At 51.6% G+C, this 25,000-nt stretch overlaps 1 protein-coding gene across 1 annotated transcript in view; it reads right to left on the bottom strand.

Moving 5' to 3' along the window:
- si:dkey-100n23.5 (G-protein coupled receptor 1) overlaps positions 1-25,000 on the bottom strand; it is a 127,631-nt gene that overhangs the window by 18,020 nt on the left and 84,611 nt on the right. Inside the window, exon 11 of the mRNA XM_036545441.1 lies at positions 9,597-9,679. Coding sequence (XP_036401334.1) covers positions 9,597-9,679 — 83 coding nt within the window. The remainder of the gene's footprint in view (positions 1-9,596; positions 9,680-25,000) is intronic.

Consider the following 25,000-nt stretch of genomic DNA (forward strand, 5'->3'; position numbering starts at 1 on the left):
TGCTTACACAAACACACTCAATCCCAGCGCTTATCCCTCTGCTTACACAATCACACACACTCAACCCCAGCGCTTATCCCTCTGCTTACAGTTACACACACTCAACCCCAGCGTTTATCCCTCTGCTTACACAGTCACACACACTCAACCCCAGCGCTTATCCCTTTGCTTACACAGTCAAACACACTCAACCCCAGTGTTTATCCCTCTGCTTACACAAACACACTCAATCCCAGCGCTTATCCCTCTGCTTACACAATCACACACACTCAACCCCAGCGCTTATCCCTCTGCTTACAGTTACACACACTCAACCCCAGCGTTTATCCCTCTGCTTACACAGTCACACACACTCAACCCCAGCGCTTATCCCTCTGCTTACACAGTCACACACACTCAACCCCAGTGTTTATCCCTCTGCTTACACAATCACACTCAACCCCAACGCTTGTCCCTCTGCTTACACAGTCACACACACTCAACCCCAGCGCTTATCCCTCTGCTTACACAGTCTCACACACTCAACCCCAGCGCTTATCCCTCTGCTTACACAGTCTCACACACTCAACCCCAGCGCTTATCCCTCTGCTCACACAGTCACACACACTCAACCCCAGGGCTTATCCCTCTGCTTACACAGTCACACACACTCAACCCCAGCGCTTTTCCCTCTGCTTACACAGTCACACACACTCAACCCCAGCGCTTATCCCTTTGCTTACACAGTCAAACACACTCAACCCCAGCGCTAAACCCTCTGCTTACACAAACACACTCAATCCCAGCGCTTATCCCTCTGCTTACACAATCACACACACTCAACCCCAGCGCTTATCCCTCTGCTTACAGTCACACACACTCAACCCCAGCGTTTATCCCTCTGCTTACACAGTCACACACACTCAACCCCAGCGCTTATCCCTCTGCTTACACAGTCACACACACTCAACCCCAGTGTTTATCCCTCTGCTTACACAATCACACTCAACCCCAGCGCTTATCCCACTGCTTACACAGTCACACACACTCAACCCCAGCGCTTATCCCTCTGCTTACATAATCACACACACTCAACCCCAGCACTTATCCCTCTGCATACACAATCACACACACTCAACCCCGCATGCTCAGACACTCAGCCCCAGCGTTTATGCTCCTATAGCAACGCCCCCGTATTATTTGCCATAGACTGTAAAAAAGAACAGTCAGCCATAGCAGGACGCGTCCGGTTATTACAGGCTGAGAGCTCTCGGGTGAAGCATGTATCGTCTGCAGTGCTAATTACACATTCCTGCCTCACGGCGAGCTTCTGACCACATACGTCAGGTCCTCTTACGAAGCCATGCTGGGGCCGAGACAAACGCTGACTGTGACAGATGCGGCCAATGTGACAAAGCAGTTTAGCCCCTTAAAAAGTGCACCACTTTCCTACAAACCACTTTCAAACTTCACATCATAGGTGACATATTAACAAACGTTATTATTGTTATTTAAAGCTGTCCGCTACTTAGTAACCGACGTTTCACCTCAGTGCGAAATCGGCAGTTAAACTGAAATATTTCTGCTTAAACCACTATCTGCATAACAACGCAAATATGCATTCATATTCAAGCAGAAATCTTCTTATTTAGATGTGTTTTAACTAACACCTGCTGTACTGCAATGGCAGATAATCGGGGCAAAATAAAGGCTTCTACATGTCAATGGGTACAATAACGGAAAGCATCAACAGCCCCCTCCCAAAAAAAAAAACTCATTCATTTAATCAGAAAAACAAGCGCACCCATCCTGGCTTCTCCAGGTAGCTCCAGATGAAAGAACAGGTTTTTGCATGTCTAATGCGTTAAACAGCGTCTGAGAGGAAGTTTACAGCGTGCCACACGCAGGCAAAGACTAACAGCGCAGCCAGAGTGATGAATATTTAAAGGCGGGAGGCAGTTATCATTTATTAATGCCAGCGGTGGGAGAGATAAAGAGGCTGGCAGCAGCGGCGCGCGGCGAGGGAGAGGTGGCGGCCGTGACGCCGGGCTCGGCCCGCCGCGGACACAGACACGCTGCGCTGTATCACACAGGCCATTGCCGCGGCCTCGCTCCCAGCGGCCCGCCACTAAATATAGACAAAGGATCCATTATTAATGAGAGCGTCCCGCGTTGCTGGAGGGCAGAGGCACGTGCTGGGGCAGCCGGGCGTGCCTGCCCGCTTATTCTCCTCTCGCGGCGTTTAGCCGAGGCCCGGCGGCGATATGGGGGGGGGGGGCTTCCGCTATCGCGTTCACACTCGTCACACACCCTCATCTCGCGCATAATCACGCTGACATTCATACGCACATGCACGCGCGCAAACACACGTAAAGACACACGTACTCACGTACACACGTACTGTTTTCGCCCAGACTGATTTACATTCATAAATAAGCGTGAGAGAGCGCTCGGCCTCGCAGGCTGATGAACCGCACTCACGGAATCCGTCGTGGACGTTCACATGACCGCCAGCTTGCTTTAACAGAGGCACGCGTGTGCGCGCGCACACACACACGCGCACGCACATGCACGCACACACACACACACGTCTGGCTCACACATGCTCGGGTTCACACAGACACATGCATTTGTACTTTCACAGATGTGTTCTCCCTGTTACACACACACGCACAATACAGCCCCATATTGTATGTAAATCACCGTCATTTTGTCAGCGACAGTCCAACGGTTTTTCCTTACAGCCACTCACAGGAACTCTGCAGGAGATATGGCATGTGACCCTACCTCATCTGAAAGCTTTTAGTTTTTGTAGTCCAGACTACACACGAGTCCACCCTATCCTTTTCTCAGCTCTCTCCGCCTCAGCGGTGAATTACCATTTCAAACCTCTTCTTCAGTCTTACACAACGCTGCAACAGTCTGACGAAAAACCACGCACCCCAGTTCGGGTACTCTAATGCGGTCGTGTACCCGCGCATGCACGCGCCCCTCTAACATTGCGCCGGCTCTCACGGCAGGCCTCACCCAACCTGTTTTACCACCGGGAGATTTACTGCCCCGTCATTTACATAGCAAATCCTACCGGCACCATAAACATTAGCTTCAGTAAATGTCCCTTCCCAGACCTGTAACGACCCCCGCGCGAAGGAAACCAAAGACGCGCCTGACCACGGCGGCCGGAACGATCCGCCCATAAAAGGGGGCAAGGGAGATTATGAGTGTTAAAAACAGTCAAGGAGAAACACGGCCGCTTTTAAGAGCCCATAAATGCCAGCGCTGACGTCTTTTAATGCCTGCAGGGAGGGGGGAGATTCCTATAACCGCGAAGCGCTGTTTGCCGTGAGGCATTATTTTCCTCTGAGTGTTGACAAAGTTCACGCAAAGCGAGGGACACCGCGCTAGTAGCCCGCGCTTTAAAAAACGGCTGAGATCGGTTTGGGAAATTACACGAGGAGGGTGGTTACTGCACCCAGCTGGGGTGAGAGGCCGCTCTGAGACATGTGCACCCACAGCGCAAAGCGTGCGGGGAGAGAGAGACCACACCAGAATACACCTCGGGAGCAGGAGAGAAAACAAACGGAGCTCGGAGAGAGAGACCGAAAGGCGAGGGGAGAGGAAACACGTGACGGAACAAGAAGCGAAAGAGCGAGAGAGGAAGAGAGAGAGAGAGAGAGAGAGAGAGAGAGGGAGAGAGGAAGAAAGAGAGAGAGGGAGAGAGGGAGAGAGAGAGAGACAGACAGACAAAGAAACAGAGAAAGTCAGACAGAGAAAGAGAGAGACAGAGAAGAGCAGAGCAGAATCGAAAGAGGAGAGGGTAAACGAGTGAGTGAGCCAGAACGAGAGAATGAAGGAATGAGAGAGAGAGAGAGAGAGAGAGAGAGAGAGAGAGCAGGATCGAAAGAGGAGAGAGTAAATGAGTGAGCCAGAACGAGAGAACGAAAGAATGAAAGAGAGAAAGAGAGAGAGCGAAAGTGCAGAGCCGCGGCGTGCGGAGCAGTGCGAGTGAGATAAGAGTTAATGCAGAGCCTTCCCCCCACCCCCAACCTGTTTGCGATCCCCGCTCGCTTTGTGAGATGAATAATTACTAGCACTCTGAGCTTTCCCTCCTCATTTTTCAAAGCCCTGCCGAGAAATTATTTTCTGAGAGGCGTACGATCTCCGCCGCTGACTGCGCCTGAGGTTTCCAGGGAAGAGAAAGAGAGAAAAATGAAATCTCCGCGGAGAGGAAGCCGAGCGGACCGGATTTAAACCCGGGGCTCTGCAGGGAGACGAGCGTGCTGCGCACCAGATGACCCCCCACACGCGGATCCCGCACCGGGGGCAGGAGGGCGCGACCCCCTGCCACATTTAGACATTAACACGCACACACACATGCAGGCACACACGCAGGCCCGTGCACCCACATGCGCGCACACACACACATATACACACACAAAGCACATGCACACGCACGCACACAGCTCAGATTCAACCATGGGAAGGAATGCATGTTTCCAGAATCATATAATTCTACAGAGACAATGTGGCTTAAAAACAGATTTTTTTCAGAAAACAAAGGAAACAGACATTCAAACGTTTCTTACCACATGAAGGAGAAATTCAAAGTATTTCACTTCAAAGAAATGTTATTTTTTTCCTGAATGGAAAAACATCTCTGACTTAATATAGAAGTTTTGAAATACAGAATAAAGCCAATTCTGTCTCTAGGGGATTTTACAGTGAGAAACTCCTTAAGCTCCTCTATTAGGAGCACTTAAGCACCTATAGCGTGCACTGTTAGAGAGAGAGAGACAGAGACAGAGAGAAAGAGAGAGAGAGAGAGAGACAGAGACAGAGAGAAAGAGAGAGAGAGAGAAAGACAGAGACGGAGAGAGAAAGAGGGAGACGGGGAGTGTAGAGAGAGAGAGAGAGAGAGAGAGCGTGAGCGAGAGAGCGGGGGGGCGGGGGGGAGAGAAACACCAGAGATTACTGCGTGCTCTTTGGGCGGCAGGTTTTTGATCTCCTGCAGTGTTACCATGAAAACAGACTGCAGCGTCTCTGCGCTCGCAGGCCGTGTCCCGATGCGCTGTGGCGGGCCCTGGCCGGGGCCTTGGGGCCCGTGTGTCTCCCCGCTCCGCGCCGAGAGAGGGGCGGGGGGGGGCGCCTGCCGCGGGGGCTAACCTAAGCTCCCCACATACGGAAACAATGGACTGAACAGCTGTCACAAAGGTGGGGGGGAGGAGGGACAGGGGGGGAACGGAGTAGAAAACACCCCAAGAAAAAAAGGTTAAAAAAAACAGAGAGAGGGAGAGGGAAAGGGAGAGAGGCTTTCATGCAAATAACAGCTGGTCCAGACCTGACGTGCATTACTGAGCACAAGGTTCGGCGTGCGTGTGTGAGGTGGAGTGTGTGTGTGTGCTCGCATGCGTCACTGAGCAGGCCTGTGCGTGTGTGTGAGAGAGAGCGAGAGAGCGAGAGAGAGAGAGAGAGAGAGAGAGAGAGAGAGAGAGAGAGAGGGAGTTAGCTGCTCGATTTAGCCGTGGCGCTGCGCAGGGCCGGCCTCCTGCACATAAGCCCCCCGTTTAGGGGGTGGCGTTCTGCATCTAAATTACTGTGAAAATAATCCGCCCGCACTGCTGACGACAACTGACCCGTAGTGCACCCGAACGGCGCGTAAACACAACCGCAGGGCCGTGACAACAGCTTTACACGCTCCGGAGCCTGGGAGGGTGGGAGAGAGAGAGAGAGAGAGAGAGAGAGAGAGAGAGAGAGAGGGAGAGAGAGAGAGGGAGGGAGAGAGAGAGAGAGAGACGCAGCCGAGCACACAACACAGAACCATGTAGATGGAGAGATAGGGACATACAGATACCCCTTTTTCCAATGATAACGTTGCTTTCTGTTTTTTTTTTTTTTTTGCTACCGTAGTTAAATATAACACGTACAACACACACGGTAGGAGTTCCAGCCTTATCGGAGCTTTCTACTCTGTGAGTAAAGCGCTGGTAGCGGAGACCGGGTCGATAACGTGCGAGAGAATAATTAACCTGGCTAATAGCTTGTGAAACCGCTGCGCTGATGTTAGACAGGACGGGTAAAGAGCCGCTGTAGAACAACCGCGGGAATCGCACTGTTTGCGCAGAGTGTGAGTGTGCCTGTGCAGTTTGCGAAGGGGGCGCAGGGTGACCCACGCTGGGACCTCACTGGGACAGGGTCAGGCTTCTCAGGCCATCGCCCACTGCGCCATGCAGGCTGTACTGCGTCGCATGGGTTTGAATAAAGGGAGATATATGGGCCATTAAGCACTGTTACTGAGCCCTGAAACTTTCACCAAGCTAATGAACCTGATGAAAGAATTAGCTATATTTGTTAGTGGTAGAACTTTAAGCATGCATCTAGTCCTGATTTTTGCGATAACTGTAGAGTTTGTGTGGCTATCATTACATTATTGTCACTTAGCAGATGCTCTTTTCCAGAGCTACTTACATAGGTTAGTTGTTTGACATTTATCTGCTTATACATCTAGATATTTACTGAGGCAACTGTAATGTGCCTTGTCTGAGGGTACAACGGCAGTGCCCCAGGGGGAATCGAACCAGCAACCTTTCAGTTACAAACCGAGCTCCTTACCCACTACGACACACTGCTGCCCTATCAACAGCTAAAGCTGTCACACACCTGTAGTACTACAGAGGGGGGATGGTGAACACTTGACAGGCACGAACATATTTTGTGCCAATTATTGCATGTCCCATCCAACAGCTTTGGAGTAGACCGCTACTAGAACAACTCTGCCGTACCGTTTGCTAACCCAAACCTGGTTGTCACCTCTCTGCTGATGGGTGAATCCCTCCTGTTCATCCAAAGCCTGCCCGCTGATTTGAACAACGATGATGGGACGCAAGCAGCTGACTGGAGTTTGTCCTGCACCACCGTGCCTGGAGGCAGCGTCCCAGCTCAGGCCTGCGGTAGGGGCCACGTGCGAGTGTGTGCTTCACTGCTCGTTTTCTCCGGAGTCTGGTGTCTGTGTGTGTGTGAGCTCAACCGCCGTTAGCTTTCGAGGCCCCTGAATCCTCTTACTCTCCAGGAAAGACAGCCAGAGAGACTGTGTGAGAGCCTGAGACTATGGGAGCCTCTGAGGGTGGGAGTACGTGTGAGAGGGTGAGACAGAGGGAGGAGAAGTTTGAGAAGGGCGAGTGCGAGAGAGTGCGAGGGAGAGAGAATAAGTGTGACTGGCAGAATGATTACTGCACTCTCTCTCCGAGCACTGTAAACGGCTGTGCGGTGCTAAAAGCATTTCTGTCTGCTTTGTCTTACTGTACATAGCCTGAATTAAAATTCAAATTACAGATATGAACAATCAAGAATCCCACTAAGCCAGGGCTGAAACATGCTCTTTCTAAATGAGAATAAGAGCTGATGGGAAAGCATTCACCCAGAGGAGAAAACTGTCATTATGCGCGCGCGCATGTATGTGTGTGTGCCTGTGTGCGTATGTGTGTGTGTGTGTGTGTGTAGGCATGCTAAAGATAAAATGAATGTCCCTGCTGACTGAGAAAGGTTTGCCTTTTTTTTAAATGGAGAGAATCTCATTTGCATATTTGCATTTTTACCGTCTGCGTCTCTCTCTCCCGTTTCCATGTTGTATGCCACCGGTAAAATGTCACATTTGTCCTTTCCTGCAAGGTCACATCCCCCTGATAAAAGACGGCCTTTCTTTCCATCTATTTCTGGAGTGTTGAGACTGACATCCTCAGAACTCAGGGGAATGAAAAGCAGGTGATGGAGCCGTCCACACCAGCTCGGCAACGCCGTATAAATCACCGCTGGCCCAAAGGAAAAACAATGCAATTGGTTCCATGTGGAGGCGACGGAGCAGGGCCTTAAACCAGGGGCCGGGCCTGGTAATCTCTCCGCACTGATTACACAATACATAATTCATTGAAAAATCTATTTGACTGAACGGAGGAGAAAAAGAGGTCATTCGATTTGGCATCTTTATCAGCGGTCTGCGCAGAGTTGGGGAGGGGGGCTGTGGATCGGGTCGAACGCACAGGGGGGTGGGAGGGACGGAGGGTGAGGGGGTGGGGCGGGGCCTGTTGCCGGGGCCTTTGGGATACTCTGACCCTGCAATTGACCTGCATCTCCATGAACATTGGCCTCTCCACTGTGAGCCACCGGAGCTAATCACTTAGTTACCCCTCGTCCTGTCACTCAGCCTCCCCCCCTGGCGGGACCTGGACTGCACTGAGCGTGCTCGCTGACATTAATATTCATAAAGCCCCCCCGCCCCCTCCTCCCCCTCTCCCAGCCACCCCCAGGCCAGCCACTCAACACCGCAATCACCACAAGAGCGCGGAGTCCGCCGAGGCTTCAATCAGCCCGCGAATTAGTCTCCGCACGGCAGCCGCTGTGCTCGACCACACCTCGCACTGGCAGGGTGGAGGGACGCGGGCGAGGCAGCTCCGCGGCGGGGCCCCCGAATCTGCCCGAGAGGCACGCAGGGTGCCGGGCGGGCCTGCCTTCGCGGGCCGGGGGAGGGGCGGTGACGAACGGCGCAGACACAAACACGCAGGGCTCCGCGGCCAAGGAAAAGATTACATCAGCGGAGCGGCTGGGGATGCTGGCCCGGCTCCGGCATGAGGAAACACCCCGGCGGCCTGCCGGAGCCGGCCTCACGCTCCTCTGGAAACTGTGAATCCCACACGCAGCCCCGCCATGCCGACAGGCCTCTATTTATAATCACACGGCAGCGAGAGGGAGGGGGAGGGGGGGAGGGAGGGGGAGAGAGAGAGGGGGAGGGAGGGAGAGAGAGAGAGACTGAGAGTGAGAGAGGGGGAGAGAGGAGAGAGAGAGATGGGGGGAGAGGGAGGGAGAGGGGGGAGAGAGGGAGAGAGAGAGACAGAGAGAAAGGGGGAGAGAGGGAGAGGCAGAGAGAGAGAGAAAAAGGGGGGAGAGAGAGAGGGAGGGAGAGGGAGAGAGACAGAGAGAAAGAGAGGCAGAGAGAGAGAGAAAAAGGGGGGAGAGAGAGAGGGAGGGAGAGGAACAGAGAGAGAGAAGGAGGGAGGGAGAGGGAGATGAGGGGGAGGGGGAAAGAGAGAGAGAGAGAGAGAGGGAGAGAGAGAGCATGAAAGAGGGAAAAAGAGAGAGCCTTCAGCATATCTGGAAATAAACTCAAAGAGATGAGGAAGGGACAGAAATGCAAAAAGTAACAAAAACCCCTTAATGCCAAAAGCCACACAACAAAAAATATCCTTTACAGGATAAAAAATATCCTTTACAGTCCCCAGCCAGGAATCTCACAGAACTGTATTAGAAAAATTGGCACTGTATTCACTTAACTACCAATTTGACTTTTCCTTGACATTTCTAAATACAGTTATACAAAACTGTTTTAAGGTTTGTTCATGTTCATGAAAAAAGATCTGCGCCCATTAAGAAATTGTGCTGTTGGAGAAAGCCGCAAGTTGCATAGAGGATAAGCCATCACATTTCCATAGTCAGCTAGAATTCCAAACCAACGTGACGCTTCATAGCCAAAGCCTGAAACCAAATCACCCAGTGAGGTCAAGGTAAACACACGTGGCTGAAGGAAGCCCGCTGGCTGTTTGAATTAGGTGAAGCTTTGGGGGTCTTACCTGTTGATGAGGGGAAAGAGGGACACCAGCAGGTACACTGATGGGTACCACTTCAGCGGTTTGATTTCCTCTGCCAGGGACACCTGCAGACGTAGGACAAGACCCTGTCAGAGCCCTGCCACATCAGTCTGAAAAGCAGGGCGCGCACATGACCCAGGAAGGAAGCACAGAGAGCCTTTTGTCTGGTTAGGGCGGTTCCAGCCAACAGGCCAAGAGTCAGATTTTCCTCAGAGTCTTTTTTCAAACTTGTGAATCCTTCACTTGTGCATTGTACTTTTCGATCAGCTCTGTACGTTTGTTGTATGTGTGGTTGTGCTCTGGCAACAGAAATGTTTCTCTGCCGTGCTTCTAAAGGCACGCGACTGGAGCTGACAGAGTAAGAGACGGATGGACAGAGACACATATAAGAGTGTGGAGGGGGAGTAATGTTAGTAAGACAGGGCAAGGGGAGGCCAGCTCCTCAGAGAGAGAGAGGTGGGGGAAGAGACGAGCTAGAGAGGGAGAGAGAACGACAGCAAGGGAGAGGGAGAGAAAGAGAGAGGGAGGGATAAAGTGAGAGACAGGGAGGGAGAGAAAGAGAGAGAGGGAGGGAGGGAGGGAGTGAGAGAGAGTGGGAGGAAGGGAGAGTGAGAGACAGAGAGAGAGGGAGAGAGGAGGAGAGTGGGAGATGGAGAGAGAGAAAAGACAGAGGGAGGAAGATGGAGACTCAGACAGAGAGAGGAGGGAGGGAGGGAGAGAGCGAGAGACAGCTGTGTGGAGGTGTGGCAGCACATCAAACGCTCCTCAGCCCTCCGCCAAGCCTCTGCCTTTTTCCGCTACAAAAGAAATGGTAATGAAAAGTAAACCGTGCCGCTCCGTCGGTGCGGTCCTGGAGGCAGCGAGGGAGAAGAAAGGCGCGCCACGTCTCACTCCAGAGGAGACGACTCTTAAGCACGAGCCAGCTCTTCTCACCCCCGGATCAAATGCAATAAACCAGAGGCATCTGTCCTTTCGCACCATTTTGTTTTATTTACAACAATCCATTCTGCCGTCCGTGGGCTCGCTCGAATCAAACAAGAGCCAGAGGAGAAAAAAAAGTGGACAGAGAAGAATTTTAAAAGATAAAATAACAAAAGCCGAGGCAAATAAAAAAGATCTGGACTGTGTGGTTTGATTCTAAGCGGGGAACAATGAATCTCTTTTATGAGCCTTTAATCGAGGCCACTCCACTGCAAGTCGACTGAGCCCTTGTGCAATCTTAGCCTTCCTATTCAAATGCGCGCATTGACACACATCTACCGCTCGTCATTAATATGAGCACCTGCATACAATTCCGCCGCGTGTTAGCGTGACTTCGGAATAGCCTTGAATTCAATCGGGACGTGCGGTGAATGACCAGCCAGTCCCGGACGCCAGTCCCATTGTCTCAGGGAGGCGAACGGCGCTCTGCTCGGCCGGGGCCTGCGCATCACACAGTCTGGTGTCTGCGCACAGGAATGCGCTGCAGGGCGAATGTTCCTCCCGGCCTGCTTAATCCCGCGCTCTTCACCTTGAAGGACGCAGTTTCGCAGCGCCGAGTGTGTGTGTGAGAGAGAGTCATCTTTCAAAACAGGAACGGCTTCAGTGTGCGATCTGAATGACTGAAAACATGCTCTTAAAAAAAAGTTTCATTTTTTCTTTTTTGTGGAAAAAAAGTGAATGCGGTTTAAAATGTGCGCTGCGGAAATTCGAGCAGGGTCACGCCAAGCAGTGACTGAGACGACGCTCAACGGAGGCCGGCCGCAGCTTTCAGCGTCAATCACTTTCTCTGCGACAGTGACAACGCGTCTGCAGGACACGCCCTGGCATCTGCTGTACCCGCGGACTTTCGTGGGAAGATTCCAGGTGTAGCGGTAGCTGCAAACGCTGACGTGACCCGGAGAGACGCTCTGACAAACCATGGAAGTCAATCGCGTTATCGTGAGACGGTGCTACATCGCGTTAGCGCAATGCCTCTTTTTACACGCGCTCCCGGGGGTGGGGGCAGATTTCGGGTTACTTTACATTATTGCATCATTGTGCCGCTGCCTGTTGTTAGAAGGGTGTGCAGCACATCGTGTCACTCCCGTGTCGTCAACAGGCCGGGCCCGTATGAGGATACGGCTATACTCCAGTCCAACTCCTCGCGCACTGACTCACTTCCTTGGAAGGGGGGGGGGGGGGCAGTGTGCGAAATACCCGGTGGCAATCGGGGGTCCGCCCTACCCGTAACTGCCAAAATTTAGATTGGGGGGGGGGGGGTTGCGGATAGTAAATAAGTAAATCAATAATTGTATGAAGCGTGTGGATTGTGTGTGTAAACTGTGTTTCATAGACGGTCTGGCAACTTGGGTAATGTCAGACAAATATACAAAACTTATGGATCTGTCTATGACGACTATTCATAATAGCGTTTGCCATGCAAATTATGGGAGTTTCCCGGGAGAAACCACAAAACGTGAGGGCGCTGGGAGATGGCCTTGAAATACCGGAGAAACCCGGGAAAAACGGGAGTGTTGGCAGGTATGCCCCTACCGAGTGCTCCAGTGTTATGCTGAAGTCTTCCACAGACTCAATAAGCAATTTACAAGATTTCATGGATGCAAGCCACGGCAATCAACTAGGCTATACACGCTTTGCACACACATCACCAAGGCTTATATCGTTAACAATGAGGCCACTCACACAACTACACAACCATGCAAAAACTATGCCCTGCAACAGAATCCACACAGCACACTCGCCTAACCCGACACACACGCACACACTCGAACCCGACACACGCACACTTGTGTGTCGCGGTACAACTTTTCACCTTAGGGACAGAGACTTCGTGACTTATTCAACCGAGAAGCAGGAGTGTGAAAATGGGTGAAGAAATAAGTAAAGATATTACTTTGCAGAAGTTTGAGCTGTCTTCATAACGTGATTACTTCGGTATGTACAAATATGTGACTAGCATCATTACAAAGCTCCGGTTCCTGTACTCTTCAAACAAGAGTAATGGGTGTGGAGATGGACGCAGACTTGTATGCAGATTGTAACTATGATTAAATTTCACGTAAATTCAAAATGATTTTTCTTGCCAACACTTCGTGGCATATACCAGCAACTAGCATCGTTAGCGATGAATACTTCGTGAGCAATTCAACCGAGAAGAAGGGATGTGAATTTGGACGCAGGCTGCGTCTGTCGGGCTTTAAGGGTTAAAAGACATTTTTAGTGACAATTGCAAGCGACAAATATTGTTTTAAATATTTTTCCATAGACCCCACAAAATTTTGCTGTTGAGGCTTTCAGGGTGTCAATCAAAGGGTCTCGGCCTCCCCGAGACCCCCGTATTTCGCACCCTGAAGGGGAGTGTTGTGACACTCCAATTTCGAGTAAGCGGAGTAGACCCGCTTCACCCTCAACTGCCTCCACTGAGCGGATCTGTAATACTGCAAGCCTCCGGTAACACACCGCGTGCCGATGACGCGAAACCCCCCGCATTATAAACAAAGTCTGGAGAGTTATGAAACTGGAGTAAATGATCGAGGCAGACACACAAATATGGAACAAGTTAATAATCTGCAAACTTGCAAATTATAACACAAATATTTGTAAAAGCAATTATCTACAGAAATGCTTACTGATAACTTGATTGACATCAAGTTAGACTTAAAAGGCAGTTGGCTAACTGAATACAGAGACACGCTATTTATACAACTGATAGCTATCGTAACTTGCTACACACACACACACGAGAAGCCAGTCTCTAAATACCAGTAAAATTTGTGATAACTAGCACTTAGCTGTATTTCTGTAAGAAAGACTATACGGTCTCGTGAAAAAAAAAAAAACCTTCCAGCTGATGAGGTCGCTGGCAGCACGCAAGACAAACTGCGCTGGAAATAATGTGAATGGCACGGTGGCTACCGACGCCAGCGAGCTGCGACCCTGTCGGCGAACAGTGCCGACGCTGTTGGAGAAACGGCACACAGTGACGCTGTTGGAGTACGTGCCAAGGGCTTTTTTCCCCGCTTCGCACTACCCTCCTCGCTCCTTGCCAATTCGAGTAGGTGCTCCGATGCGCTGCCAAAATGTCACGCGAAATGTGCGCTCCGCGTAAGGGGGGGGCGGGGAAAGGAGGGGCGAGGTGGTTAAGAACACTGCCCTCAGGTTTGTTCCACTGCCGCTTTTTGGATCTGGTTGCAAACGGGGTAATTATTAATGCTGGCTCCAGCTACTCTAGGGGGTATGTCTTCCAATCATAACAGTACTGTCTTCTTCTTTACTGGAAAAGTCTGATCTTGCTATCCAGCACCTTGCCTGATGTTAGGCGGCTGTCGGAACTGGAGGTCAGCCATGAGGTAGAAATTAGGGGATTTTTGATGCTCCGTGTACCAAGTGACCTCTCTGCTCTAATGGCAGGAGTACAAGGACACTCTGATTAATGGATGAGTCTGTGCAACAATGTCACCTGGCCCTAAAAACAGGCAGAGTTCACAGCGGCTGTTTATGACCTCAAAACGGGTCTGCATCCTTAGACTATTATACAGCACCTTCCTTCTAGTGTGGGCAGATTGCAGATGAGGGATTTTAGACCTTTGCGGAAATTGATTTCTGGGCCCTGTGGATCAAACCAGCCGAGATTTTCTAGGGTGGAGAAATTGCTTGGACTCGGAGCGGTGCGTTTCGAGCCGTGTTGCGGGAGCTGGGTTTCGGTTCACGCTCATCTGAAGGGAGTGCTCTCGCGAGCGGAGAGGCGTTAATTGCACTCAGCGCATTCTGCCGGCTATTCAACCCAGTACTGCAAGCGTCAGCAATGAAATGCAAGTGTTGTGACTATTTAATACAAAGTCACATCTGAACAGACACAATTAAATCCTAGCCGTTTATATTATTTAAAGCACAGATCAAATGACAAGTATTCCGACCAGACTGTTAAAAATATAGGCCTATTTACGGGAGCAAACAATAACATCTAGACAAAATTACATGTTTAATGATGTCTGAATGTTTACCATGTTGAAGCATTTACTATAACGTTTTATATTCAAATTCCAATCTAAGCACGACAAGGAAACCTGAAATGAACTCGGGAGGAAATAATGTCTGTCACACCGCGGCCACCACGATAAAACTCACATTAGTGTATAGTCATGTCACGGGGACCAACGCAGCTTCTCTCTGAGAAGGTTCTGGGAGATTTTTTTTCCTCGCTGGCAATTAACCGTCGGCGGAGGAAAAACACAGATAATCTCACAGTTAAATTTATTTCGAGTCAAGGCTCGGGAGCTAATCACTAAAAGCTTCCAGTCGTGTTTCACCTTGATGGTGTTTTTTAGGATCTATTTCGGTCCGGTTCAGTGTAATTTGCATATTGACTCGGCTTCTATCTATGACATTTGTATCAGACTCGATACAAAACAAAATGTAAAGCAGGAACTTTCGCTGGGGAAAGCCGACGATTGGGGCCGAACACAAGAAATAAGTAAAAACGGAACAACAGTGAAATCGCATTCAAACGGCCACTTGCGCGTGGCTGTTTCTGCTGGCCTGTGATGATGGCCCGTTTAAGAGAGACTGGCAGTGTCCCAAATGCGCTGGCCGCCCGCCGCTCCCTCAGCGCGCCGCCATCAAACACGCAGCCGTGTTCAGGTCAGTGGCACAGTGAGCTCAGCAAGGCGTGCAGAAACATTCAGGCGAACAAAGGCTCGCACGGCAGCCCCGTCAGTCCGCTGCTGGCGTCCCGTGCACAGTAGAGGCATAACAGAAAACCAACCGGCCAACAATGCGCTGGAGCAGTACCAGATTATCATCAAATGAAGCAAAAAAAAAAGGACATGGGACATTCCTGATCGGCTTGTCTTTGTCTGACTGCCCGGGAGTGATAATGTATCCGACACAGTGGAGGGAACGAGGGGGGCTTTTGTGTCGAGGAGGGCTTTCCCTTGAAGCTGTGGGACGCAAGGGTCATCCTCATGGAAACGGGGAGCAGTCCCAACGGCGGGGGGTGGAGGGTTGGGGGGGGGCTCACTTGATGAGAGACGTGTGTGACCGTGCCGCGATGACTGCAACTCTGAATCTGCGCGGCGCCGTTCCGCTGTCGGCGATGTGTTCAAATAAACAAGAGAGAGGAGGGGTGGCAGGCACCAAGGGCAATATCTCTTGGTTTTATTGCAGCGTGTGGATTTCCCCGACTGCATGTTACAAGGACAGACCAAAATTAATATAAAATATTAACTTTACACTGTAACAGCGAAATCGGCGTACGGATTGTCTCGTTCGCTTATTTACCATCTGCCACATCAAGGTTTATAAACCAACTTGGTCACATCAGTCGCGTCCGAGAGAAACACGCCCCGACAATCGTGCAAGTCCAATTGGAACAGCTTCCTCTCTAAATATAGCCAGAGCGCTTAACTGCGAAAAACGCTGCACCAGATATAGACCTGCGCTCACAAAGCTCTTACGAAAGATCGCTGGTGACGCAGGCTGTGTGCAGTCCAGCGGACCCCCTCGCTTTATGGCGGAGGGAGCAGGCGGTGTGCACGCCGCGTATGCCGCGGACTAAAGAGGACCCACAGGCACATAACAACGGGACATTTATCTTATATATAGGTTTGTGTGTGCTGTGTGTGTGTGTGTGTGTGTGTGTGTGTGTGGGAGACACACACACACAAACACACGCACACACACACACGGAGATAAATGTGCCACGTGTAACGAGATATCCTTTTACTGAAATGAACAAATGGCATATTAAATGCTTAAATTGCTATTATCCAGCGGGTATTTCTGATTCAAAGCTGTTCCATAAAATCTAAAAACGCATATTCAGGGTTGCCACCAAAAATAAAATCAAACTTCAACGTACAATGCTGCTTGTGGTAATGGACTGTGAATAACAAATTAGTATTTAAACTGATATTTCATCGCTATTTTTTTACATGTTACTGATCAAGTTATGATTTTAAAAAAATCATAAAAATTTGGCATGCTGTTTCGTTTCATATGTTTCACTTGCATGGATCTGCTGAAATCTCGCGTGTCGGCCCCTGCGAAGCGCAGCTGCCTCTCTACACGGCGCGTGGGTGAGGACTTCTGTCGAAGACCCTGCGCTCTCCGGTGAACGGCAATGAAATGAGGGATGAAACTGGGTCCGTTAAGGGAGATTAACCAGACTCCACAATGAGCACGCGAACGAGACTAATCACCTCTTCCGTTTTACCGACCTCGGAGATCCAGATGCTACCGCCACCCGTTACAGGCTGGGCCCAGGTATAGCGCTGAGCAATTAACCCCAGCGGGACGTGCGTTCACAAGGGACCGCGCCGAAGACACAACAAACCACCTCTCACATTTTCCGTGTAGCCACCTGTGTTTTAACACTGACGGCTTTTGCTCACTGCTATCGCGTGTCTGGAAACAAAAATAAGTTCTGTTGATCCACCTAAATTTTGGTCAACGGTGACTGGTTTTACCCGACAATCAGGGCATACGTGACTAGAGCGTTCCGCATTACGCAACACCATAAACCTTCTTAACCACAGCACATCACTACGCGTATTGGTATGAGTAAAATGATGTTTTAATAACAGTTGGAGCCTACAAAAATGATTTTAACAACACACGTGCCAGGAAACATGGGGTGCCAAGGTTATCTTTGTGTATAGTCACGTCATAAAAAGCTTCATTTCGACGAAATACGCCTGATTTAAAACACCTAAACACCTAAATGAAATACTCATGTACAAGGTCCAGCTTTTTACCAGAAAGGCTTTACAAAGTGATTTTTAAATTATTTTCCTTCATGCACTCCAAAACAAAACACTAAATGTATGGGCAAACGTACTGGTAAAGCACTTATTAAATGTTAAACAGAAAAGTGAACTTGAAATGGATGTGCGAGTAGAGAGACACACAGAGAAGCATCGAAACGTTTCATGCGTTTTCCCCTCCCCGCTTCCTTTACTGTGCCGCAAAGCTACAGCAAAACAGCTCTCGGGTAGCTATCAGTATAATATGGAAATAAGGACTATCCGTGGATTGCTCGTGGGTTGCCTGCAGAACACCCGGCTCGAATATTAAATGAGCAACTGCTTTCTTTTTCTTATTGTCTTCTTTGTTTACAAGCTCCTTCTAGAGACGATACGACTGCACGCGCGTTCAGTATACTGCCTTTCCCTAAAGGTTGCTGAGAAGAGAGGTGCTCAAATCTATCGTGATTCTGCGGTGATTTGTGTCACACGGGGATCGCGTATCGTAGGCGAACGTTCTTCCTCCCCCACAATTCCCCGCTGCCATTTGTCGGAGGCTAGCAGAGACTAGAGCACTTATAACTTATACATCCCGTGTCGTCACCGTCGGCCGCCTAGTTAAGATGCATCTCAAAAGCTGGGAGCCTGCAAGCAAAAAGGGGACGTTATCCAACCGCCTTTTGTGATTCGTCACTTCTCACAAATGCGAGATGAGAGAGATCCAGCCGTCGATCGCGCAGCCTCCGCACCGTTGTACCTTTTCTGAGCTGCCAGCGGAGCTGCCGCCCCGGACACACACACACACGCAAACACACACACACACACACTCCTCCTACTCCTTGGGGGGTTCAGCGGGCCCTTCAAGGCTGGCTTTTTTCACCGGCTGCGTGCCGCTCGAAGGCGTTATGTCTTCACACAGCGCAGAGATAAAGAAAGACCGTTGCCTCTCTCTTGTGCAAGACTGAAATCGCGATATGCACTCCCTCAAGTACTAACGCTAGGTCACCTTTCCTGCGCAGCCGAATCTTGACATTTTCAGAGCCAGATTGTCTTGCAGGTTTTCCGGCTTTCACGGACACGCTCCCTTTCAGCGCAGTAATTACCTCGCACCGCCGTATACGCTCGGAAACACCTACGCACTTTGGAGAAACAAATGAATAGGGGGATTTTAAGCGGTGCATCAAGGTTCACATAGGGGACTTGTTTCACAGAGTCATACAGGTAGTCCCACGTACGGAAGACAGGGAGGTCAACTCACCCTATGACACTCATGACACTTGGTAGGCTAAGGTGCATTCGAAATTCGAGACTCGGGGAAATAGAGGAAGTCTAAAAATAACGGCAGACGCCTTGACATTACCGACTTCAAGCTCGCTGCGCTTAGTCAGTATTACAGTGATACCGTCGACTCACACTATCTCTGCCACTCTGGGGACTTTATATATATATATATATATATATATATATATATATATATATATATATATATATATATATATATATATATATATATATTATTATTTTTTTTAATTGTTTTTTTTTTTTTACCATAGAGCGGTACTGTTAAATAACCGCAACACCCCACCCCCCTAAAAGTGCAGCCAGCTGACATGCACAAATAAGCAACATGCCATCAGCGTCTTTCGTGCGCTCACCAGCCAGGCTTTTCATGCCTCCAGGCAAAGCTATGGCAGAACAGCAAACAAACACCAACTATCGAAAAAAAAACGCAGGCATTTCAATGTTGACTTAAAGCGAGTTCTTTTCTCCAAGGTCCTACGGGGTGAGGCACCACAGTAAGCCTATGTTCCGTAACCTCGGTTTGACCTGTGTGTGTGACTGCAGTACGTGGTATTATCTTAGCCCGTGGGACAATACGCCTTTATCCGTCTTTTTCACATTTGTTTGCGAGGCTCGTGCGACCGTTAGCACCTGTAGCCATTCCAAAACGTGCGGATGGTGTTTATCAGTGCCTGTCAGTGCGCTCGGTCGCCTTGCTTAGCACGTGCCTGCGCGTGTGTGTCAGCGCTTGATTGTGTGTGTGCGAAATGTGCGCGCTTTCTTGCCTCTGTGTGTGTGTGTGTGTGTGTGTGTGTGCTCGCACGCGCTGCGGGCCCCAGGGGAGCGGTGCCCTGAGTGCGTGGTGATCAGCTGAGAGCAGAGCAGACGCAGCCTCCCCGCGGAGCAGTCAGCCAGGCAGTGTCACAGCCCCGCGATTGACGGCTCCGATAACTGATGTGGCAGGCTGTGAACGCTGCCAACGTGCGTCAGAGCTCCTGCGAGCCTGACTCGCCCGCACTCGAGAGAGAGAGAGAGAGAGAGAGAGAGAGAGAGAGAGAGAGAGAGAGAGAGAAAGCGAGAGAGCGAGCGAGTGAGCGAGTGAGAGGGAGCGAGGGGGGCGAGGGGGGAGAGGGGGGGCGAGCAGGGGGGAAAGCACTACCGGCAGTCGTTACAGACGCGCCCAGCAGGATTTTTTTTCTCCCGTTTACACCTGCTGGTAGAGGCGGAAGACGTTTCCCCAGAGCAGGCGGTTGCTTGTTTCCTGAGTGAGTCATCTTCACACACCACAGGCCTAAGGGCGTGCGGACACAGAAGATGTGCGCTCACTTGCTCGCTTTCTCTCTCCCTCCCTCTCTCTCTCCGTCTCTCTCTCCATCCATCTGTCCATCCATGGAAAGTTAAAATGCACGTTCCACATTTCCCCCATCTGTCTGAAAGCCCTGCATTAGGAAACCCTGGCAGCCGTAAACACAACGCCGTGCTGACTTCCCCCAGCTCCGTTGCGTAGCAAGCTGATAAAGCCTGACTGTCACGTAGCTCACTCTGGCACAGCAAGGTCAGGGTAAAACCTGCGAGCATAACTCTCACCAGCGGCCTTTATGGTCTGCGGACTTTCCTTTTTTTTTTTTAAACAATGCATTTTTAAAGGCCTTAAAGTGAGAGCGTTCTGATACTAAATCTGTCAATGCTACAGTCGCTTCTGCCCCACTGCCTTATGTGGAAACAGGATCCTGCAGGTGACCGGCGCGATTCGCTCCTGATCACAGACACCATGTTGTCTTCCCAGAGGGGACTGGATTAGTTTCGCAGGACGCAACACACATATCCATATTCCTGCACCGTCCCGCGCGTACGCTGTGCGCCTGTCTGAAAGTTACATGCTGGTGAAAGAGAAAGCCTGTAAGCGGGTGTAAGGATAAGCTTGCGGGAGCGGGAGATGGCAGAGGGAGCCCCGTTCCGCTGCCCCCGGTCAGAGCTCCGTGCCTCCCCGTCCGTCTTCCCCCCCGGTTGAGCCGCGTGACCGCCCCGCCCCGGCTTCATGTGCCGGTAGCACATTTCAAGGTCTCGGCGAGCGCACTGCCTTCGGGAGGAAAATGGGATAATCAATTAAACCCCTTCGCCACTGACATTCTTTAATAACTGCAGTCATAAAGGCCGGCATTAGATTACTATCTATCAAAGCTGTCTCTCCCCTCGGCTTTGCGATGAGGCCGTGCCGCTGCGCTAATGTCAGGATTTGCGGGAGGGCCGGCCCGAGAGGAGCCCCCCTGCTCCACACGCTCATCTCCTCTTCTCATTTTCCTTAAAACGGCTGAGACGCATAATTCCTCCCTAATCTGCCGGCTGAAGGGGGCGGGGGGGAGCGGGGGGAGCCAGGAGAGGGGCCGATGGGGGGAGGGGCTGTTCTGTTCTCCAGCCGCAGTGCCGGGCTCCCCCGTCTCCCCGCTCACCGATGCCTCAGAGCACGCACGGGGTCCCAGCCCCGGGACTCTCCCTTCGCTTTAATTATCTGCTTTGCATTTCAGTGAGGCCAGGGCTTTAATCATGGCAGGGCCGCGGAGTAGCGCTCCCTCGCAAAGCACACAGATTAAAAAAAACGCACGGAGAGAACTCGCCTGTTTACTGCCTTCACAACAACAAAAACAGCCTCGCAGGTGGTAGACCCGGAACGTCACGAAACACCCAGAGAGCGAAGACTGCCTGCCCACGAATGAAACGGGAATTAAACTTCGTGTGTATTTCACTTCAAACATTTCATTCGTCCTCTTTATATTAATAAATACAAGTCTCACTAATCAGATCATGTCACAGTGTTGGTGCAAACATTAAGCGTGCACAGCTATGGGTTTGTGAAATAGCAACGAAAAAAGATTGACTTCAGCAAAAAAATTGAATCAAAATATAACCAAGGGGGGAAAAACCTAACTAACACCACAAATACCAAAATGGAACAGGTATATAGCACACAGCACAGGTGAAAAACACAAGCGCTTAATCTGGAGCAGAGCAGAGACCGCTAAAGCTGCGAGCCGTTGAAAGCTCACCTAAGGTTATGGGGCTCGCTGATTACGTGCTCTACCAAACCACCATGTCAAATCCCACATCTAAATCGAGCCCACGTCTAAATTATCATCTTTTTATCAGACATCTCATGACAGCAAACCCCACCAACTGCCAAAAGGACAGACGTGTTAATTGACCCTAAGCAGAAACCACTGATCACCAACTAGCTAAGCTGAACACACACTGTGGGATTGTGTAGCTACATTTCACTGCAGTGTAGCAATGTAAAACCCCACCATTAGATGCCTACATATCTTAATACAGAGAGAGTCCGATCTCCTCGAAGGTGTGATGTTAAGTGTGATTCTGCTTCTGCGCCAATAGTAACTCCCTCAAACCAGCTGGACGCTAGTAAGAGTGGTGGAGAGGGACACAAATAACCCACACCATGCCCCCCCCCCCCCCCCCCAAAACCACACACAGTGCCCCTCTAATAGCCTGCCTGTGGGACTCTGGGAAGACTGGTGTGGGCTCCTGAAACAGCCGAGGCTCTCAGAAAGCCACAGAGAGCCGTTTCCAAAACCCTCGGATAAAAAATACGTCTCCGCATGTATATGCAGCTCACATTTAATATAATTGAGGAAGGGAAATTAAATCTTTTCTTCAGTGAGCTGATGCCCTGTCGCACCCCCCCCCACCACTCCGACACACACACACACACACACACACACACACACACACACACACACTCACTCCCCGGAGGAAAAAAAAAAAAAAAGTGTGACCTGTTTCTGATGAATACATCACTGACGCCTGGCAACCAAATCACAATAATTAAGATTCAATGCCTGCAAACTGCCGGCTCTGTAGATAACAGACCCGGCGACTGTGCTGTGCGGCAGCGTTTAACCACCTGTGCTCCAGACAGACTGCCACGCACGCACACACGCGCATGCACGAGCAGGCGTGGGGGGGAGTGGGGGGGGGGGCAGGGGGCGGGGGCGAAGATGACCCCGTCTGATCGCACGCATCCTCTCGGTGCCAGCGGGCAGGGGGGGAGGGGGGGGGGCGGGACTGGAAAACAGACAGCTCTGGCCCGCGTTAAATCGATGTCCGCGGTCAACACCCACAGCCCGGCAACTCTCCGCCGACGCCGACGCTGTTAGAATCCATTTTGGAGGGGAGGTAAGACAGAAAGGAGGGAAAGGTGAGGAGGAATCAGACACGGCCCTGGACTTGACTTTCTGAGGGTGTATGATGGACAGAGAGCGGGGGAAGGGGAACAGTGGACTGACACGCCCCGGACGCTTCTGAAAACCACGCCGTTTCAGTACGTGCGTTTCAGACCGCGTGGCGTCTGAGCAGCTGGTTCACGGGTGGCAGAGCAACAGGTTTGTCCCTGTTGCCGTGCGTGTCAGCAGCCTGCCAGGACTCCGTCCATTCGGGGGGGGATGTGTGGGGGGAGGGGGGGGGGCCTATATCTGGGTTACGTAACAGCCCAGCGAGGTTAAGAGGAGCTGCTGGGGCCACGTGGGGGCGAGCAGCTCTACCTGTCACACCAGCCGCGCGTCTATCCTCTGTCACCACGTATCTAGCGGGCGGGTGCGATACGCTGGAGCGACCCATCAGTGCGTCCCCGTCACCCAGCGTCACCTTGTCACGCCGCCGAGCACGCCACCCCCGTGACGGATTTACATATGGATACACACCTGCGCACCGGCCCCTGGCTCAGCTCCGCGGAGACGGGCGCACGGGTTGCCGGGTGGCGGCCGGGGGGGGCGGGGGGGGGGGAGAGATCGGTGTCGGCAGCCGAACGGCTCTAAGGTTTCCGCGCGCTGTCGCAAAGCCAGCCGAGCGTGGATAACGAGGGACTAATTCGTTTTGTGCGCTCGGCGCTGGCCGGCGCTGCGTCTGAAACCAGAGCGAGGATGAATAATGCAGAGACAAATGTCCAACCTATCTGGTGTCCGGCGTCGCGGCCCTGGGAGGAAGTAGGGCAGGCGCGCGGCCTCTCTCTCCCTTCCTCTCCCCTCCTGCACGCGAGATGGAGGCTGCGTCTCGCAGGCTGATGAATGGCAGCGTGGGACGGCCGGGCGGAAGAGGAAGGCAGCGATAATGGCGCGCCTATCGTTAATGTCTCGTTAACGACAGAGGCGCTGGAGGTATTAAGATGCGGTTAAACGACCCTGGGGGGGTGGGGACTGGGGAGGGGGGAGGCTCTGGTCCTTGGACACGCTGACATTAGTATTCCCAGACAGGGCTCACCCTCCACAGCCCCTGCATTTATTTCCAAATGTGTGAGTGTGCGTGTGTCTGTGTGTGCGTGGGCGCCCATGTCCGTGTGTGTGTGTGTGTGTGTGTGTGTGAATGTGTGTGTGTGTGTGGTGAATAACCTTATCTCGTGCTCCGCGTTGCCTATGGCTCCGCAGCCAAATGCTAATTTTTCTCCAGGCAAATATTCCCAAGGATTATTATTGCTCTTATTACGGTCTGATGATATTTGCATAGTGTCGCTCCCCGACGCACCGCAAGCGTGCTTATTTACACACGGACCCTCCCTGGAAGATTGCCAAGGCTTAACGTCATGTGGTCTCCCCTCTTTTTACCCTGGCATTTAAGGTATACCATGTGAGCTGCATCTAATGCTGCAATGTTTCTCCGGGCTCCTCTTCATCACCTGCCCGCCCCCCTCAGAAAAAGGCGGCACTTTGCCCCCCCACCCCCACCCCAGTGTTGGAGAACCCGGCCACCAGGCCCGGGATCGGTGCCGGGAGCGTGGCGGATCCAGGGTCATTCCTCCTTTCATTTTGATGTTGATGTATGCGCTATCTGAGTCAGCGTGACTCTTGCCTCTGGACTGCTTGTGTTATTGCCTCGCTGTTCCTGTGGACCGAGCGTTTTTATTGCACCCCACCCTTCCCCCGCTCCCCCCGCTCCCCCCGCCCCCCCCGCCTGCCGCAGATGCCCTCCGGACAGCACATTATTCATGCGGGCTGACGAGGGATCGGGGGAGTGAGGCAGCGCCGGTGCCGGCCGTGATTGAAGACCTCCGACGGATCCGCCACAACGGCGCTTAATTAATCGATTGATTCGGCACGTGTGTGTTTGGGGGGGGGGGGGGCGGGGGGGGCAGAGAGGGGGTTGGGGGGGGCGCCTCTCGTTTAAGTGCAACAGGGCAGGCTAACTGAGAGGTGGCGTATGAAAGAGGAGCTTTATTTCATTACGCGGCCGGCCGTAACACGTTTACCCGGTCAATGGGACGGTCACGAGGAGCCGTGGCTGGCTGCCATCGCGTGTTGTTTTCGCGAGGGGCTCGGCCGGCTGGCTCGGGGAGGAAAAGGTAGCCTTTATCACGGCCGCCGGACGCGTTCGTCTAGT

The sequence above is a fragment of the Megalops cyprinoides genome, chromosome 14, assembly GCF_013368585.1.
Source record: "Megalops cyprinoides isolate fMegCyp1 chromosome 14, fMegCyp1.pri, whole genome shotgun sequence".
NCBI classification, from domain to species: Eukaryota; Metazoa; Chordata; class Actinopteri; order Elopiformes; family Megalopidae; genus Megalops; species Megalops cyprinoides.